The sequence below is a fragment of the Solanum lycopersicum genome, chromosome 5 (genome assembly GCF_036512215.1).
Source record: "Solanum lycopersicum chromosome 5, SLM_r2.1".
In the NCBI taxonomy this organism is placed as follows: Eukaryota; Viridiplantae; Streptophyta; class Magnoliopsida; order Solanales; family Solanaceae; genus Solanum; species Solanum lycopersicum.
Window position 1 is genome coordinate 8,148,713 of NC_090804.1, and position 18,441 is coordinate 8,167,153.

Genomic DNA, 18,441 nt, shown 5'->3' on the forward strand with positions numbered 1-18,441 from the left:
CACGCCCTTAATTATCGACATCACTTTCGGCCATAAATGCTGCACTTAAATTGATTTCTGACTTTTTCTTTTTGACTTTTCTATTTTTTAAAAAAAATATAGAGGCAAAGGAGAAGTAAATATGAAATTCCTTTTAAGTCCTCCTAACAATCTTGTGTACTTCATCTAAAGGTGGTTTGATTAGAAGCAAGTTATTTTATAATTAGTTAGATGATTAGTTATTTTATAATTAGTTATAGTGGAATAGATTGTTATTTTATTAAGTATATGAAATAATTTATTTCATCATTATGATATAAATGATGGAATAAGTTATCGCAAACATGACAGCAAAATAAAAATTTCTTTTTATTCTGTCATTATCTTCTTATCTTATAACTATTTATTTTTATTCATCATACCAAACGAGTTTGACATTGCTCCTGAAAATTGTTTATTATCAAAACATTTTTTAAATTAACTTTTAGAGAAGTGTTTTTTTTTAAAAAAGAAACAAAATTTATCCTTTAAAGTGTTTTTATAAGTAAATTTTGTTTAGCTAATCTTTTTTAAAATGTGCTTTTACGAGTTGATTTACGATAAAAGGGTAAATATTAATGTTAATATTAGTAAAGAGAAACTAGTATAAACATTTATTACAAAACTTAGATTAAATTTTTATTTTTAGTAAATTAAAATGTATATTCAAGTTATCAATCACTACTTATTATAATTTTTTTTGGGATGTTCAAATCTTTGATTATGATTTTTCTTTTTTTCTAGTCTTTGTAATATATATATATATATATATATATATATAGATATATATAACCCATAGTAGCCGCAAAGCACCATTCTGCGCACTCAGAATAAAAGAGGAAATTTCCACAATGAGTTTCAAAGTGTCTATGAACATGAAAAATCTTCTTTCTACAGCTTACAACTTTCATCGCCCTTACATTTAGCTCTAAAAAGAGCAATTCTTCTCAAAAGGTGCTGACTATTCTAAACATGACTTCAAAGTTATTCTTTCTAATTTTTTTTTCTAATTTTAAAAAATCATACTCCCACGTAAAATAATAAATAAAATAATTCATAAATGTTAGATAAAAAATAGTATTTATTATAAATATAAAATTATTAAATGAAACTTACCCAGATATGTATATATATTATATTAGTCTCGAGAAAATAATTTGCTGCTTTCTTTAAGAATCTGCTATTTCCATTTAAGAGGACTTGTTTGCCGACCACCTAATTTTTCAAAAAAAGAAACTCTTCTTTTGCAATTAAATACTTCTAGACTCTAAACAACAATGTCAAATAGGTCCTAAATATTAGGAATTTATTTTTTATCAAACTAAAATTCAATCAATTTTTTTTCTCAAAATAGCGTTGAAATTATTGAACTTTTTACTTATTTCGTAAAATTGTATACAAAAATTGAAACAATTTTAATACTTTTCTCAACTTATGAGAATATCATGTTCATACACAAAATACAACTTAAAAATCAAAGTTGTACGTCCAAATAAAACATCAAACTTATATGATTTCATCACCTGGCCAAATGACCCTTAATACCAAAAATGCCGTATCAAAATGTTTAAAAAGCACACCATACTGACCAGTAAAATACCCCTAACAGCAATCAATCTCTCCGAGTTTCAACAAATTGAACGAATTACAATTACACTACATATCAAAGACCAGACAAAATTTCAATGTTCAGAGAACCAAAATCACGGCATGTGCATAGAATTTTTCTCATAATACATGAAACACCTACGGCCAAGAAGCATTTATCTCCTTCATCCTTTTCATTTTCTTGTTGATTTGAACAGCCCCAGGTGACAGAAAATGGACAGGTGATTGTGTACCAAATATTGGGTCATTTCAATAGCAACAAAAGAGAAGGGAGGAGTTACTCATTCCGAGTGTCTGCTAGACTATCAGGGACAACATCGACATGCTGACTTTCTTCATCTTGAGATTGAGCAGCCGAAACCTTAGCCTTCTTGAAACGGCTAGAGTTTCTCAAAATCGACTCCATGGTTAGGGCCTCACCCAAAAATCTGTTGGAATATCCAATGTGATCATAAGCACCAGAAATGTGACAAATAAAGTTCACGTATAACTTAGACAAACTCATTGTCTAATTCAATATGTACTAAAACTATTTGCCCTAACACCAGAATTATCTAAATATCCACATCTCAATGACTAGACTCTAGAGTATCTCTTCGGAAACATGTCATCTCTAAGTTCTCTCCACCTGTCATTTACAGTCTACATTCATTGTTGTGCACAAGTGACACGATGACAAAAAAGAGCAATATTCTCTTTTTCGATGAAATGATAAATAGGCAACGTTAAGAGATCATAGCTTAAGTTTTCTCCACCAGATCAAGCTACCGCCTGTTGTTTCAGAGAAAAATATAGAACAAAGTGTAGGACAAGAAGTTCAGCCATGGATGCATACCCCCCCGGAGAACCCACAATTGCCCATGGGCGTGTATACCCAGAATACCCTCAATTCCCCCACCCGCCCCACCCCTGACCAAAAAACAAACAAACAAAAAAAAAGATCTACAGACTTGTAAACAAGGTAAATCATTGAGGACTGGTTCATAAGCAATGATCTAACCATTAGAAAAGAAACATATTTAACAAAGGTCTTAAGGAAAAAATGATGAGATCTCACTTACTTTGATTTGAGCTTATGCTTTCCAGCAGCAGCATTGTTTTTTGCAACATTAGCTCCTACAAAGTCGACATAGGAAGTAGAAATTAGCTTATAAAAGGAATGAAGATAGAGAGGAACAGGAAATCATGAAATATATATATATATATATATATATATATATATATATATATAAAAAATTGATTATTTATCCATATCAAAATGGGGGGGGGGGGGGGGGTCCTTAATACAATTTATATCTTCAAAATAGGAATGACTAAGTCCACGAACAAAGAAATGAAAAACTTCCCCTTTTCCTTTCAACAGTTTACTGCAAGGGGAGGGGGATTGAGTGAGAAAATTGAATTAGGTGCTGTTTGGAAATCAAAAGCATTGCCGACAGCGAACTCAATGCTTATGTTGACTAATCTTGTGTTTAGCAAAAACTTTCAACTGGTTTAATAGGATATTATACCGAGCCTCACGGATTCTCTACCAGCCTAACATGAGCAACATTTCTTTGTTCAAGTAAAAGGTCTCAAATTTGTGTGGATGTAAAACGGAATAAGAACATACAACACTGTGTGCTTATGTTGCCGGATCTTATGTTTAGCAAAATTTTCAATTAATTTAATAGCAGGATATCATACCATGCCTCACAGATGGTTTACCAGCCTAACATGAGTAACACAGCTATGTTTGAGTAGAAGGTCTCAATTTTTTTGTGAAGGTCGATGGAATAGCATTAAGGAACGTCAAGACATGAAAAGAAAAACCAAGCAAATCAAATTTGTAATTTTACCTTCTGGAGTTGAAGCCTGGCTTATTTCACTTCCTTCAACTGAGCTGTCAGATGAAGATGAATCTGATAGAGTGTCAGTCGTAGAATCAGAATCTCCACCCTCTTTACTGTCGGACCTTCTCGATCTACTATCCCCAAACTTAGGCCCTGGATTAGGAAGCAATCCTTTCTTTGGTTGTGTAAACTCCTCGATGTTTGCAGTCCTACCTTTTGTATTTCTGGTAGATAAACTTCGGATTTCTGAATCTGCTTGCCGTCTATTGTCCTCAGGGAACCTGCCAGGACCTTTTGAGCTGGAGCTGGACCTAGATTCGTCCATAGATTCCTCAATTTTCTTCTTGCAAGCAAGAGCATCATAATTTTCAAGCTTTCCAGCTTCTTGAAGTGTTTTATCTCCCTGACTCGGAAGTGCCACCTCAATTCTTGATTTCGAGGTATCTTCCAAAAATCCTCCAGAAGTCACACCAACCTTCGATTTTCTGCTAGCTTTTGTGTCTCTGTTTGGTTTCATTGGTTTCTTTGATGCAACTTCTCCTGGTAGTCCAGAAACAAAATATTGCTTGAAATTTATGGCGTCGCTCTTATCAGTATTTACATCAGGTTCGTGCACCTCCTCTACCACACCACCATACTGATCACCATGAATATTTTTACCCGACTCATCCATCTCCATTGGCTCTGGCAGAGGGTTCACATCTTCTAGATTATCATTTGAAGCTGTTAAGTCCTTGTGACTGCCTTCCTGATCTTGAATAGACAAAATGGATTTGCTCTTCTTAGAACTTTGGCTCTTTTTGGTTTTCGTTTTCTGCCTCTTTTCTGAAATGCTCAGAGTCTCTTGATTTTTATCAGTCTGGTTAAGCCGCAAATGCTCAACCTCATTTCCCTTCTCCTCAAAGGGCAGAAGTTCTGGCTCAATGCAGGTTGCCTTCTCAACTTGGTGTTGAGTATCTACAGCATAGGCACTCTTTGACACTTGTTCTGATGCTCCCTTTCTTTTGCTGGCACGCAATGCATTTCTATCTTGATTAGACCCTTCAATGAAATGATTAACAGGAGTATCATGTGTCGCTGAAGGGGCACATGAAACATCATTAATATGAGTGGAAACCTCCACTTTTGTTTTTTTCTTTTTAAGTCGACCAGAGTTTCCATGTACTTCAGCAACCTTCACATCAGAGGGAGCTGTCGAGATAGTTTCCACTTCTTTGATGGTCATTTCTGCCTTGGCAGAATCCGACGATCTGCATGCTGCAGATTGAACTTGAGGCGGCCCTTTCACCTCTGTATTTAAACTAATCTGCAGCACTTCAGCATCAAACGAAATTCCACCTTTCTTACTCTGCCCAGTTACAGGATCAGTTGTAGATCCAATCCCTGCAGCTAAAGAGGGGCAGTTCACCATATTGTCATCATCACCATTTAATTTAACAGGAGTCTTTTCAGCAGATTTTCTCCGACTCTTCTTCGTTCGCTTCATGCTGCTAGCATTTCCAGATTCAATGTTCTCCTTGTCATCCAATGCCCTTGTTGCTGAGAGAACTTGTTCTTTAGTATCCCCAGTTGGTTCATTGTTATCTAAAAGAGGGGATGTCTCAGCACCTTGAGTAACTGACAACTTGCCTTCGATCCCTATTTCATTTATATGATCCACATCAGTTTTTGGCATACTACCAACCTTTGTTGTTGCATCACTTGAACCATCATTACGGACTATATCTTGGTCAGATGCATAAGAATTTTGAGAAGCCCCAACAATATTTTTCATATCTAACTCCTGATGATAAGTTGACTTCTTGGCCCTGCTTCTCTTCCTCCCAAAGCTATTTTCTGCTGCTCCTTGTAAATCTCCCAACTGGTAGGAAGGTACTGGACCCCTGGTGCTTGGTTCACTCAACTTTTCACTCGTGGGCATTTCAAAATCACAGTTTGGTATCAGCTCCTGTTCTCCAGTTGTATTAGCAACAACAATTCCAAGTTCATTGTCTCCAGAGATATTGGATTCAAAAATAGGTTGGCCAACTACACTCATTTCACAAATATCTTTGCTGACTGGTGCTGGACACTCTTTGTTTGACGCTTGATCTTTAACAGGAGATGTTTCTTTCAGTCTAGATTGAGTAGCATGAATAGTAGAGTCAACATCAGTCAACTTGTCAAAGATCTTCATTTCAACTCCTTCCTTTTGCTCTAATCTTCTAGCTCCCACAAATTTACCAGTGGGACCCAGAGCCATGCAGGCAACCTCATCATGGCACGTGGATGAGTCCTTCCCCTTCTTATTTTTCTTCTTCCTCTTCTTATCGGTTGTATCTGTTCTCACAGATTGGTGCCCTAATGTTTCTTCTGTTGAAGCTGCCTTTATTGGTTTACCTGCTGTGGAGTTCTTCGGAATTGCGATCTTCAAGCTATCCCTATGATTGAACTCGGTGCAAGCTCCACTGCTTTCCTTGCTACCCAAAATTTTAACTTTATTTGCAAGAGTCCCAGAGTGTGATGTTTCATCAAGTGCATCATTGTTCCTATCTCCACATAGTTCATCCTGCACACCAGAGATTTCAGCACTTGCCCCACTCTTCCTGCTTTTCTTCGTTCCCAATTTTGATACCTTACTGGGACCAGAACGTTGGTTTATTAAGGGTTCAGCACTGACATCTACCAGTTTCATGTTTATATTTTCCCGCTCTCCTTTGTTAGAATTTGTCAAAGTAGTATCATTTCCAACACTTCTAAATTCAGAACCATTATCTATGCCATGATTTGAAGCGCTGGTACCTGTTACCGGGTGGTTGACTCCGTCTTCTTTGTGCTTTATTTTACGCTTCTTAGCTACAGGACCAGATCTGGGAGAAAGTTCTTGTGAATTACCCGCGCGCTTCACAGTCTTGAATTCACCAATGACCTTGGCAACTTCCTTGTGTTCCACGATGGAGCTAGAAGCCAAGTTCCCATTAGCTGGGTAAGATTCAGTAGTATCAAAAACCTTCTGCTTATCCATTGCATTGAATGAATCACATGAGAGAAAATTTTCAGCTTCAATTTGCGGATATGCTATGCAAAGTAACCCTTGGTCATTTTCAAGGCATTGAAATCTAGAAGCATCAACAGAAAGGAACCATTCCTTCTTGATACCCTCAAAAACACCTCTAACAAGCATAGTGTCAGGCAGATGATAGTAATGTCTTTTTCGTTTCACCTATTAGGAATTATGAAAAACGTGTCATGACACAAGAAATATACACAAAAACAGTGAGCTGGAGGAAGGAGATGAACAAAACTTCACAGAAGAAATTTTCAACTCACTCATTTCAGGAAAGCACCTTAAGTGTTCGAACACAATCTTTTCTGCATAACACAAACATGATGTATATCAGTCAACACAACTTTCTTTTTCGTAATTTCATACTACAAATTCAAAATTAATAAAGAATTATAAGCAGTGAGTGAATGAGCCATTATCCCTAATAGAAACATACAGTGATGATGATGTATAAAACACCTGACAGTAGAAATCTTTTTGAAATATTTATACTTAAATGTTGAACCATGGATATCCCTCTTATCTAATCCTAAAAACTTTTACTCTTTCAAGCAATTTAGACTATTGGAACAACATGATATCAAAAATAGTGTAGAAGATTTATTTCACCAACTTTAACAATTTTGTAGTTTAGCTGCATTTGTTAACCTATAGAACCATGATATGCCCTCTTTCCTAATCCTAAGAACTATCACTCTTTCTAGCAATTTAAAATATTAGAACAACATGATATCAAAATAGTGTAATAGATTAATACCACCAATTTTAACTATTTTGAGATTGATGTATTTAGCTACATTTGTTAACCTACACATACAGAGAGCCAACAAACAGATAAAGCTAGACGAATGAAAAAGGGGAATTACTTTTCAGATCGAAGACAGTATCGGAATCGGAGACAATTACAGCCAAGTGGGTATCAAGGTTGGTATCTATGAAAACCGTTTTGTACGACGTCGTATTTTCCGTTTCCATTTCCGTTGCTCCATCGGAATCAATTTCTTCGCGATGTCGTTTCACCATGATTGCGCCGGCAACCACGATGGCCGGAAACGGGAAATTTGACGATCAGAAGAGAAATAGGCAAAGGGTTTTAGCTCGGAGGAGGCTATTACTGAAAGTGAAGGGTTTAACGAAAGAATAAAAGGGGTTTTGCCGCCAACAAATTAATGGGCCGGACTTGCTTTATCAACAGCCCAAAATCCTATAAAATAGGGAATTATTAGGAAATTTTTACCTCTAAACGTTATTATAGATATACTTTTAGTGTACGTGTTTTGACATCAACATGCCTAAATTAATATTTGTTTTCATTCGCTTTTACTAATTATATTTGGATTTTGTCACATCATTTAGAAAAATAATACTATATTTATCTATTTTTAATTATTATAATTTTTCTTAAAGTCAAATAACGATAATTTTGATTATATATTACGACGTATCTTTTCATCATATTGCTATACAAAAATTGAAGTTTTTAGTACTTTTTGTACACCTTTTGAATATCTGATTTTTTTGTTCAAAATAGCGAATTGATGTAATCTAATTTAACTTTGAAATTAATCAAATTAACTTTCGAAAAACGCACATGATAATCAAAAGTGGACAGCGGGAGTAATTGACTTGACTTTTTACTACATTACTCTTACTAATTGAAGTTTAATATTAAAGTCTTAAAAGACAATTTGAACATGATACATACTAACAATAGATCTAATATGAGGGAAAATAGTTATCTTTTCTTAATATGTTAAAGAGCGACAAGTAAAAAAGATTTTTTATTTTCAAATAAGGAACAAGTAAAAGTGAATGAAGAGATAAGTATATATCAAAAGAACAAATTATTGTGTATACGTTGCATTATTACGTACAAAAAAATCATAAAAACAATTGTATACAGAAAAAACAATAATAAATACCAAAAAATATCACAATAATCAATCAATCATCGTATTTTTTTTCCGAATATGAACCTCTTAGATATCACAACTATATATTAAAGACCTTTTTGGGTAGGAGTAATTCAAATACACTAGCATCATCTCAATGATCCAGTATATAGTTTGGGATGCGGAGTTCAATTCGTAACCTTTTGTACTCTTAGATAAATGAAGGCAAAGTTTTTTTTTTCTTTGAAAAAAGAGTAAGTTAGAACTAATATCGAAGCATATTAAATATAGTAAGTGTACAAGTATGTAAATGTTCAAGTATATATTGCCCCAAGTTTATTATAGTTGTGATTTATGTTGTGGAAAACTGAGGCGAATATATATTATAATACTTGTGATGTCTAGTAACGGATAATATGTCTCGTTAAATCTTAGTTGGACAATTAAGTTTTAATCCTCCTATTAAGGGCAATGGAGAGGCGCCATGCATCAAGAAGAGATTGAGGCAACAAAGAAGCAAACCACCATTGAATTGAATGTGGCCAATAAGGCATGCTTCTCCAACCATAGCCTATTTGTGCTACTCCTGCTTTTGCATATTTCTCTGGTGTTGGACTAAACAATGATGATTTCTCTATGCTTGCAACTCTTGAAGTCATCTTTGTTTTAACATATAATGGTACCTAATTAACACATTAACTTTATTCTCACATCTTACTTGTAAAATTTATATTGAATATATATATATATATAAACAAGAGAAGACAAATGTTTATGATTAAAAACTTTTAAATACACATGTCTTATAAAGATTCACGAGTCAATAATATTAGTAGCTAGTTAATCCTTAATATAATCCTTTCACATGATACCCTATAGTATTTTCACGTTGAGCATAATTTTTTTTTAGTAAAATTTGAAAAGATAGTTTTCTTTAAAAAACAAAATATGTATAAACTAATAGGTAAAGTTTTATATTTAAAAAAAAAAGAGATTGAAATTATGATTTGGAATCTCGAATCATGTTTTTGTAGGTTTGAAGAATTTGAGATCAAAAATCATAATTTCAAGTAATTATTTCAGATAGATATTTTCAAATGTTGATTTGAAATATTATGACTTTATATCGCATATCCAAACACATGAGCTAAGATGTTAATTGCTTAATTGCATACTAATCATATAAGGTAATAGTACAGAAAAATACTAAAATAATACTTAAAAGAGTTGAATGGTAGAAAAAAAATGATTAATATGCGTAATTGTACACATAAATATGGTCAAGTTAATTACTTCTTTTAAAGTAATCGCAAGTAAAAGAAGTGAAATTATGAGATAATTAGTACCTGACACTGCACATCTATACCATGTTGTTTGTATTCATCGTATAAACATCTTGAAAACTGATCGATATACCTGTAATTAATATTCCTTAATATTTTTATTCAATTTTAGTTAATATGATAATACATCATAAATCAAATTCATGCAGTACATAATAATATGAGATAAGATTAATCTCTAAAGAACCTATTAGTTTTCGTTTGGAAATTAAATTAATTCATTATGATTTAGAAGCAATACAACTCTTTTACTTTTTTACCTTACTCTCTAAGCAACACAATACATCCCATTTCAGATACATGTATCACTCTCATCTCGCTGATATATCTTCGTTTCCCTCTTTGTTATATCTCCATTTTAAATACATCTGTCACCTATGTATCTGGATGTTTATTGATGTATTCGAAAGTCTAGTGATATATTTGGATGTTCTATCCCCTTTTTGATACATCCCTTCCCTTTCAGATATATCTCAAATCATCTATGTGCCCAAAATTTTAGTGATGTATTCGAAATTCATAAATTTTAATAACAATTAATGACTAATATAGTGTCCAAATATTATATAAAAATACATAGATCAAATATGAGCTAATATGAGTTTAAGCCTTAAAAGGTAATGTGAAGACTTTAATTTTTTTAAATGAATTATGTATAATAGCTCAATGGTCAAAATGGATTCATTCCGCTGAATGGTAGAGATCAGATCCCAGTCTCGTTGGTGATTACTTTTGCTTGTACCAGCAACATAAAGACATTTTATACTCTATATGAATGCATTGTTAATTATATAAGTATTAATTTCTGCCAATTTATATATAAATAATTGGTGGATATGTAGTAAGAATTAACGGAAAATGGAAGGAAGATGAAAAGAGAGGAACTAGGAAAGACATTTGTCCATCATTGGTGGTGGAAAGAAAAATAGGAGATTTAAATATAGAAACACTCATGTTAATTGTTAAAAGGATTGGAAAGAGGGATCCCTCGCACCGTCGTCGTCGTCCACTCGGCTTCGACTTTAGAAAATAACCGAGAGACTATTTTTTTGACAAAATTTATTTTAGTTATTTAGTTAATTAATTAAATTAAATAAATGGTCAAAACATTTCAATTAATTAGTTAATTAATTGAAATGTTGCAAGACTGACCCGACTCGGATCCGCGCATGACCTGTTTTATGTTAATTCTTTTCCATTTTATTTGAATTTCCCACTGTGGAAATGACTATGCTGAAAGATTGAAACTTTTAGGAACAACCATGATCGTTGAAAAGATTGTTGTAATACCTCGAAAATGACTTAGGTGAAGCTAGAGCCTAATATGGTTGTCATGAGGGTCTAAGGTCCTAAAATGGTCTAATGTGGTATTGAGGCAGTGTCTAAAGATTTAGGTGCATTGGAAGTCAAACGTCAAAGGAGAACTAAGACATTCAACGAGTAAGTCACCTATGTGCCTCATGTGTGATTATGTGCCTATATGTGTGTTACATGAATTAATGAGATCATTATATGAGTATAGCGTTTATAGACAATGTGTCAAGTTTCATGAAGTTTGGAGGTCAAATGTCTGTGACGTTTGAAAGGTTTGCCTTGAAACGACCTTGAGTGTCTTAGCATTTTTCGTCAAGTTTTACGTGTTTGTTTTGGATGAAATTCATATGGAAGGTCCTAAACTCGTATACTAGCATATTCGGGTTGGAAACGCCCGGGCAAACATCCCCAAGGAACATCCAAGGGTCCTTGAGGAAGGACCCATGTTGGTGGCCAAAGCTGCCCAAGGCAGTCCCACCTACGGATGGCAAACGACGGCCAGTGGCCTAGTCAACGCCCCTTAGGTGGTGGAGTCGATGAGTACTTAGCCTAGGGAGCTTAAGCTACCATTTTCAAGGCTCAGTGCCAAAGGACGATGACCAGCACGGGCCGTCGATTGCACAACGCTCAGTAGAAGCTATTCGTCGATTGGGTCTGCATTAACTGCACAACTTACAATAAATTCAAGGGGTGAAATGATAATTTCAACCCACGTCCAAAAAAGACTTTGGGCGGTTACTTAGGGGTACTTTGGATATTTTAAACATGTTTATAAGCCTTAACTACTTACGAGAATCCATTCTTCAAAATGAAAACTCAAAAATATCCTAGAAATTCTCTAGAACTACATGGAAGCCAAAACTCAAGGAAGAGCTTGGATTGGAGATTTAAGTGGTGATTCTTCATCAATTTTGTGGATTAACATCATCGAGGTATGAGTTTTGATCCTTGAAACTCTATTCATCAATGAAACCAAAATTCAAAGAGTTTTCTAAAGTTTTCAAAGATGAACTTGTCCATTTTTATGATCTATCCATGGGTTCTTGCATTAAAGGTTTTAAATCATTGAATATTGATTAAAATGTTGTTAATTATATGATTTCAACATAATTAACCTATGAACCCACGTAATTGATGAACCCTAATTTTTAATTACTTTATGGGTTAAGTGATGATATTGACTTAATGCTTATAAATTCTAGTGTAGTTTTCTATGAGCTAGTGAATGATGTAAGAAATGTATTCATTTGATGTCTACTTGGTCTTAGATTGATAAATCTATATTAAATTGACCTAGATGCATTGAGTATTATAGTTTATGTATTGAATTGATGTTCATGGCCATGTGTACGTGCCTTATGGTATTGGATTGGATGATTTAGCTTTGGATTGAAGTGGTGAGTACGTATCGGTTGTACGCTGCCCTAATTCTCTTTATTTTAAGTAATGTAGCTCTTGTATTATGTTATGATTGATATGGTCCACTTACGGTGGTGGTGCTATGTGCTTTACTTGCAATTGATATGGCCTTGTCGGCGTTACTTATTTATTATGATGATCATGACCTTGTCGGTACTACTTGAAGTATTATGATGATGTGTGTAGTGATTTATGTGAAGTATGATCATGTTCATCTACTTGTGATAAAGTGATAGTATGTGTTCTTCTATTGATGTTGTTAGGTGATCATGTTAGACTATGACTATGTTTTTATGTGTGTAGTCTTAGAGTTGATGCACGATCGTTCCCACTTGACTATATATATGAGTCTATAATAATTATATTGATGATGTTATAGTAGTAGATAGGATTACCTAAAGATGATGTTAGTTGTGCCTATGTGCTTCTAGAATGACATGCTAAAGGTTACATGCAAATATATGGTGTGTCTTGTGTGGTAGACTCGTATCCCTTACTTAATACATGTATGAATGTGAATATGAGATATCTTGACTTAGGATGCTGAAGCCTCTTAGTCTTCAATGTATGAATGACATGTGACCTTAAATGATGTTAAGAGAGTCTTTATGTGAAACCTTGAACCTAGTGGTAAGGTTATGAACATTGAATTCCAAAACCGTAATGGTATTCTTCTTGTAATGAATGACGGACTTAAGTTTGATTGGATAAAATGACATCATAATATCCTTAGGAAATTCATGGTGAACTATCTTTGTCACTATTGCAAGGTAGCCCTAGGGGACCTCTTTGGTAGGGTGAATGTGATTGGGTTATGAATAAGATATGAAACCCTTAGTATGAACCTTTAATGTCAATTACTCTGTGAGAACAAATGCTAGCACCAAGTGAATATGGTAAGGGAAGTAGCTCTAGTTAAGATTGAGGCTAGAGTACAAAGTAAGCCCTTCATATTCTCGAACCATGTGCCTACATGAGATGTGTCCAAGTTCTATCATTGGCAAGTTATACACCCTCATTGGAGTAGGTTACAACCCCAGATTTCATGTTTAGTTACAATGGTCTATGTCGGTTATTGCCTATTCTCATAATGTGGGATACCTATTAGCATTAGAAAAGTTCTATGAAGTTTAGGTGGTGGTATCGGATGCTATCTAGACGTTGCACAATAGGCTTTGAAGATGTTAGTAAAAGTCCCTAGGTCTTGTCCAAGACCATCACTTGAATGTCCTAATGTGATGAACGAGTCTTAAATGAACTAATGAATGTAATGACTTAAGTTAAGAAAACATGTTAAATGAATAAGTACTTATCTAAAGTAGTTAATGATTGTCTAGTTAAGGTGTGAATGGGGCATAAGAATGGTCACTTCGTACCTTACCTAGATAAGTCTTAGGAATGACTCTGGTTAGGGAAGTTGGTTGATAATGTAGATGATATACCGTGGTTTCACGGTATAATTAATACTTTTTCCTTAAGTTTAGTGTGTCCGAAAGCCCTTTTTGTGCTAATTTTGATATAAGTTTCTCTTTGTTTTGCAGGAAATCTGTCCAAAGCTGAATGCGGAGATTTTGAGCGAAAAATGAAAAAGAGACCACCTACGGAGCTTATGACGGTTCGTCGTGCCTGTGACGGTCCGTAGGTGGCAGCGTAGAGAAGCTGCTGAAGGAAGATGGGGAAGTCTGACCAAGTGTGGGATTACGAAGCTTGTGACGGTCCGTCATGGCTATGACGGTCCGTCCTGCAGGTTCATCATGAAGATCAGAGAAGTGATCCCAGTACCCAGATTCCAAGAGTTGAAGTATTTTGAAACGAGACCCTCGACGGACCGTTGTGCCTATGACGGTCCGTCACACTTGCCGTCAAGGGGAATGAAGAAAGCAGCAGAAGAATTGCACCAAGTATGGGACGACGGAGTCCACGACGGTCCGTCATGACCACGACGGTCCGTCGCGTGGTCCGTCGACCCAGCCGCGTTTTGGCAGATTTCCAGTAATTAGAATCCTTGTTTAATTAGGTTTTTATTTTTTTATAAATAGTTCGAAAAACCTTGTTTTTGAGGTTGGACTCTGTGAGATTAAACATCATATTATTAGACTTTGTGTTTTGAGTGATTGATTGTTGGATATTCTTACAAGTGATTTTTGGTGATTAATCAAGCAAATTTTCGGACTTTATTCTTTCTCATTGAAGTAAGTATATGAATTCTTGTTCAACATATTTGAATATTGTGTTCATGGCTATGAGGAACTAAACTCCATAACTAGGGTTGTGGGAATCATAGGCAAATAATGAGATAAACCCTAGCTAAAATAACAATTCTAGAATAGTGTCTTGCATGTATTAATAATTCTTTCGCTTAGAAGTCTTTTTAACGGATGATCAACGTTAGAACTCGCCTTAATGCTACTTGCCGGACCAAGGAGGTAGAGAATAGGAAAAGAATTATTAACATAGATTTAGTGTATACTATCTAATAGGCTAGTATTGATTGGTACGAGGCAATAACTTAGTCAAATATCGAATACGATGCTTAATATGAGGTAAGGATAAGGGTTAGGAAAGCAACACACGTAGCCAGACCAAGGTGCGGAGTGAGATTTTCTAGATGCCGAACCAAGGATTTAGAAATACATAACTTATCACTTTGCATGCAAGATACTAGGAAAGAATTGTTATAGTTAGAATTATCAAGTTGTGAACCTGTGGGGAACACGTAAACCCTAGTTACTTTGATTAATTGATTAAAACCCAAAATTAAAAGCTATTAAATGTCTCTGTCAATTTTGTTAGTTATTTTTACTTATTAGGAAATACAAGCCCCCCTTTTATGCTTTTACTTTCTAAGGAAGTCATCAACCGAACAATAGTAATAACAAGTTGAAGTTAAGTCTAGACTATTTTCCTAGTGGGAACGATCCCAACCTCACTAGTTGGGTTATTTACTTGACGCGACCGCTTTACTTCTCATTTGAGAAGTAAGTTTGAGCGTATCAAATTTTGGCGCCGTTGCCGGGGAATTTAGCTTTTAGATTAACTTGAACTTCTTACTATAGTTTAGTTGATATTTTCTTGATTTTACTTTGTTTTATTGTTTTTGATTTCTTCTCAGAACTATCCTCCTAGTATGCCAAATACACGGAGAGGAAGAGAACCGTTGTTCCCCTACGATCACGAGCTAGAGCGTACACTGTGAAACATGAATCGTAATTTGGGAATCAATGATGAGGATCCAAACTAGAACAACCAGCTCCGGCTGATGTTCATGGTCAGATGTTACCCGATGCTCCGGGTGAACATCAACAGAGGGGACAGAATCCCGCTCCACGGCCCCAAGCATACTGCAGAGGCTATGATAACATAGAAGATTCGGATGGGCCACTGGTCTTGCCTCCTCTACCCACAGGCCACACTGTTGTGGTAACTAGTAGTCTGATGCAAATGCTCCTTGCCAGAGGTTTGTTTTCAGGGCTACCTTCTGAGGATCCACATGCCCATATAGCTAAGGTAAGGGCAGTGTGTAAAAGTTGTGTGGGAAGGCCTGATTTGGATCTAGATGTAATAGGTCTCAGAGTGTTCCCTCTCTCACTGATGGGAGAGGCTACTATGTGGTTTACTGAGCTCCCATACAACTCCATTTTCACTTGGAACCAACTACGGGATGTCTTCTTAGCACGCTACTATCCGGTCTCCAAGAAATCAAACCACAAAAACAGGGTGAATAACTTTGTGGAACTACCAGGAGAGTCAGTTAGTAGTTCTTGGGATAGATTCACCTCATTCTTGAGAAGTGTCCCAAATCACCGTATTGATGATGAGTCACTAAAGGAATACTTCTATAGGGGACAGGATGATAACAATAAAGCGGTGTTGGACTCTATAGCAGGTGGATCTTATGGAGAATGCCCTTATGCTGAGATCGCTGAGAAATTAGAGAAAATCTCCCGTAACAACAAAGCTTGGAGTACTAGGAAATCTGATACAGGGAGAAACACCTTCGCAGTGCAGTCCACTCACAACCCAGCCACAGATGATATTCGTGAAGAAATGGCTCAGATGAGAACTGAGCTTGGGTTGGTACTAAAACATGTCACTGGGGGTGCAGAAAAGATTAATGCAGTCAACTACTTGGCTAAACCACCACCCCCTAACGGTGAATGTTACTATGAGGAGGATTCCTATGCAGTCAATGAACAAATGGGGGGGGGGGGGGGGGTTCCGACCAAGCGCCCAAGGCTCAAATCAGGATAATTGGCGCCAAGGTCAAGGGAACCAAGGTCGGAACTATGGTAACTACAACCGTGAGGGTCATTATGTTCGAGATGGTAACTACAACCGCGATAACAACTTCAACAGGAGTAACTATGGTAATAGAAACGACAGGAGTGGACCCTATGTTCCTCCTCAAAATCGTGAAGTTACTCCTAGGGATGGTGGAGATAGTATGGCGCGAGTTGAGGATATGTTGCACAAAATGATGAGGAGGTTCGATGCTAGTGATGAACACATTAAAGAATTAAGGGGTGATTTAGCTAGTATTGGGCAAAAAGTTGATACACACGCAATTTCGATTAAACAAATCGAATTGCAAGTGGCCCAATTATCTGCGACAATGAACACACGGCAACCGGGCACTCTTCCTAGCAACACTGTCCAAAACCCAAAGAATGATGCACACTGTATGGCAATCACTACTCGGGGTGGTAGGCAAACCATTGACCCACCTATGCCATTTGCCGAGAAAAATGTGAGAAAGGATAATGATAAGGTGGTAAAGGGTAGTAGTGAAGCAGAGGAAAGTAATGGAAAAGATGCAGAAGTACCCATCAAGGTAATTCCCATGCCTAGGCCACCACCACATTTCCCTCAGAGATTAGTGAAAAAGACCGAGGATGGTAAATACCGGCGTTTCATAACTATGTTGAAGCAACTTTCTATCAATGTCCCTTTGGTAGAAGCTTTAGAACAAATGCCCGGTTATGCAAAATTTATGAAAGATCTGGTCACAAAGAAAAGATCGGTCACTTTCGAGGATGATGATAGACTGCAGCATTGTAGTGCTATCGCTACTAGATCCCTCGTACAAAAGAAAGAAGATCCTGGTGCGTTCATTATCCCTTGTACAGTTGGGTCATTACATTTTATGAAAGCATTTTGTGATCTGGGGGCAAGCATAAATCTCATGCCCCTCTCAATTTACAAGACGTTGAGATTGGGGAATCCAAAACCCACTACGATGCGGCTACTGATGGCTGATCGGACAGTGAAACGGCCTATAGGGATACTCCATGATGTGCTAGTAAAAGTGGAATCATTCATCTTTCCGGCTGATTTTGTTATTCTTGATTGTGAGGTCGATTTCGAAGTGCCTATTATTCTTGGGAGGCCATTCCTTGCTACAGGTAGAGCCTTAGTTGATATGGAGAAGGGACAGATGACTTTCTGACTGAATAATGAAGAAGCGACCTTCAACATTTGTAAGACCATGAGGCAGAGTGGTGAACTCCAATCGGTATCTGCCATAGACCACAAAGAAAAGATGAAGAAGGAGACTGAACAGAAAAATGCAAAACAAGAGTTTGTGGTGGGGGATTTGGTGCTTGTAGACAGTTCTGGGGTGCCTCGTCTTCCGGGCAAGCTCAAGTACAAATGGACAGGCCCTTATTTGATTACCCAAGTATTCCCTCATGGAGCAGTTGAGTTAAACTCCAAGGAGGGAGTGTGGTTTAAGAGGAATAGAGATAGAATAAAACTCTATTTTGGGCATAAAACATCGGGGAATAAAGTGATCGAGGCATACCATCTTGATGAAGTCTGAGTAATCAAGTGGCCCAGTCGTGCCGCAACATTAAATCAGGCGCTTGTTGGGAGGCAACCTAATATTTATCGTCTTTTTAATAATGGTAGCATTTTTTTTCTATAAATGGGTTTTAAATTTGCAGGCACATCACCAGGAAATTCTGCAGAAA

At 36.2% G+C, this 18,441-nt stretch overlaps 2 protein-coding genes across 3 annotated transcripts in view; both read right to left on the minus strand.

Annotated features, from left to right (window-relative positions):
- Window positions 1–1,409: 1,409 nt before the first annotated feature.
- LOC101251779 (uncharacterized) lies at window positions 1,410–7,680 on the minus strand. Of its 2 annotated transcripts, none has more exons than XM_019214060.3 (5): window positions 7,371–7,680; window positions 6,768–6,809; window positions 3,465–6,660; window positions 2,688–2,742; window positions 1,410–2,054 (listed from the first exon to the last, which is right to left on the minus strand). In XM_019214060.3, exons 3-5 carry the CDS (start codon window positions 6,619–6,621, stop codon window positions 1,904–1,906), a joined length of 3,363 nt encoding a protein of 1,120 aa, XP_019069605.2. In that variant the 5' UTR covers window positions 6,622–6,660; window positions 6,768–6,809; window positions 7,371–7,680; the 3' UTR covers window positions 1,410–1,903. The 2 variants fall into 2 exon arrangements, with proteins under 2 accessions (XP_019069605.2, XP_004239494.2); XM_004239446.5 differs by having other exon boundaries at window positions 6,742–6,809; window positions 7,371–7,670.
- A 971-nt stretch (window positions 7,681–8,651) lies between these two features.
- LOC101253896 (very-long-chain 3-oxoacyl-CoA reductase-like protein At1g24470) overlaps window positions 8,652–18,441 on the minus strand; it is a 34,151-nt gene continuing 24,361 nt past the window's right edge. The window contains exons 3-4 of the mRNA XM_004239117.5: window positions 9,743–9,812; window positions 8,652–9,079 (exon numbers count right to left, since the gene is read on the minus strand). Coding sequence (XP_004239165.2) covers window positions 8,840–9,079; window positions 9,743–9,812 — 310 coding nt within the window. The 3' untranslated portion in view covers window positions 8,652–8,839. The remainder of the gene's footprint in view (window positions 9,080–9,742; window positions 9,813–18,441) is intronic.

Bases quoted from the DNA above. Each gene is read 5' to 3' on its own strand.
- LOC101251779 (XM_004239446.5), bottom strand. From the start codon at position 7,527: ATGGTGAAACGACATCGCGAAGAAATTGATTCCGATGGAGCAACGGAA. The intron at 6,661-6,741 runs TTTTGTTCATCT...AATTCCTAATAG, and splicing joins TGAAAATTTCTTCTGTGAAG to GTGAAACGAAAAAGACATTA. The intron at 2,055-2,687 runs GTAAGTGAGATC...ATATTCCAACAG, and splicing joins AAGCATAAGCTCAAATCAAA to ATTTTTGGGTGAGGCCCTAA.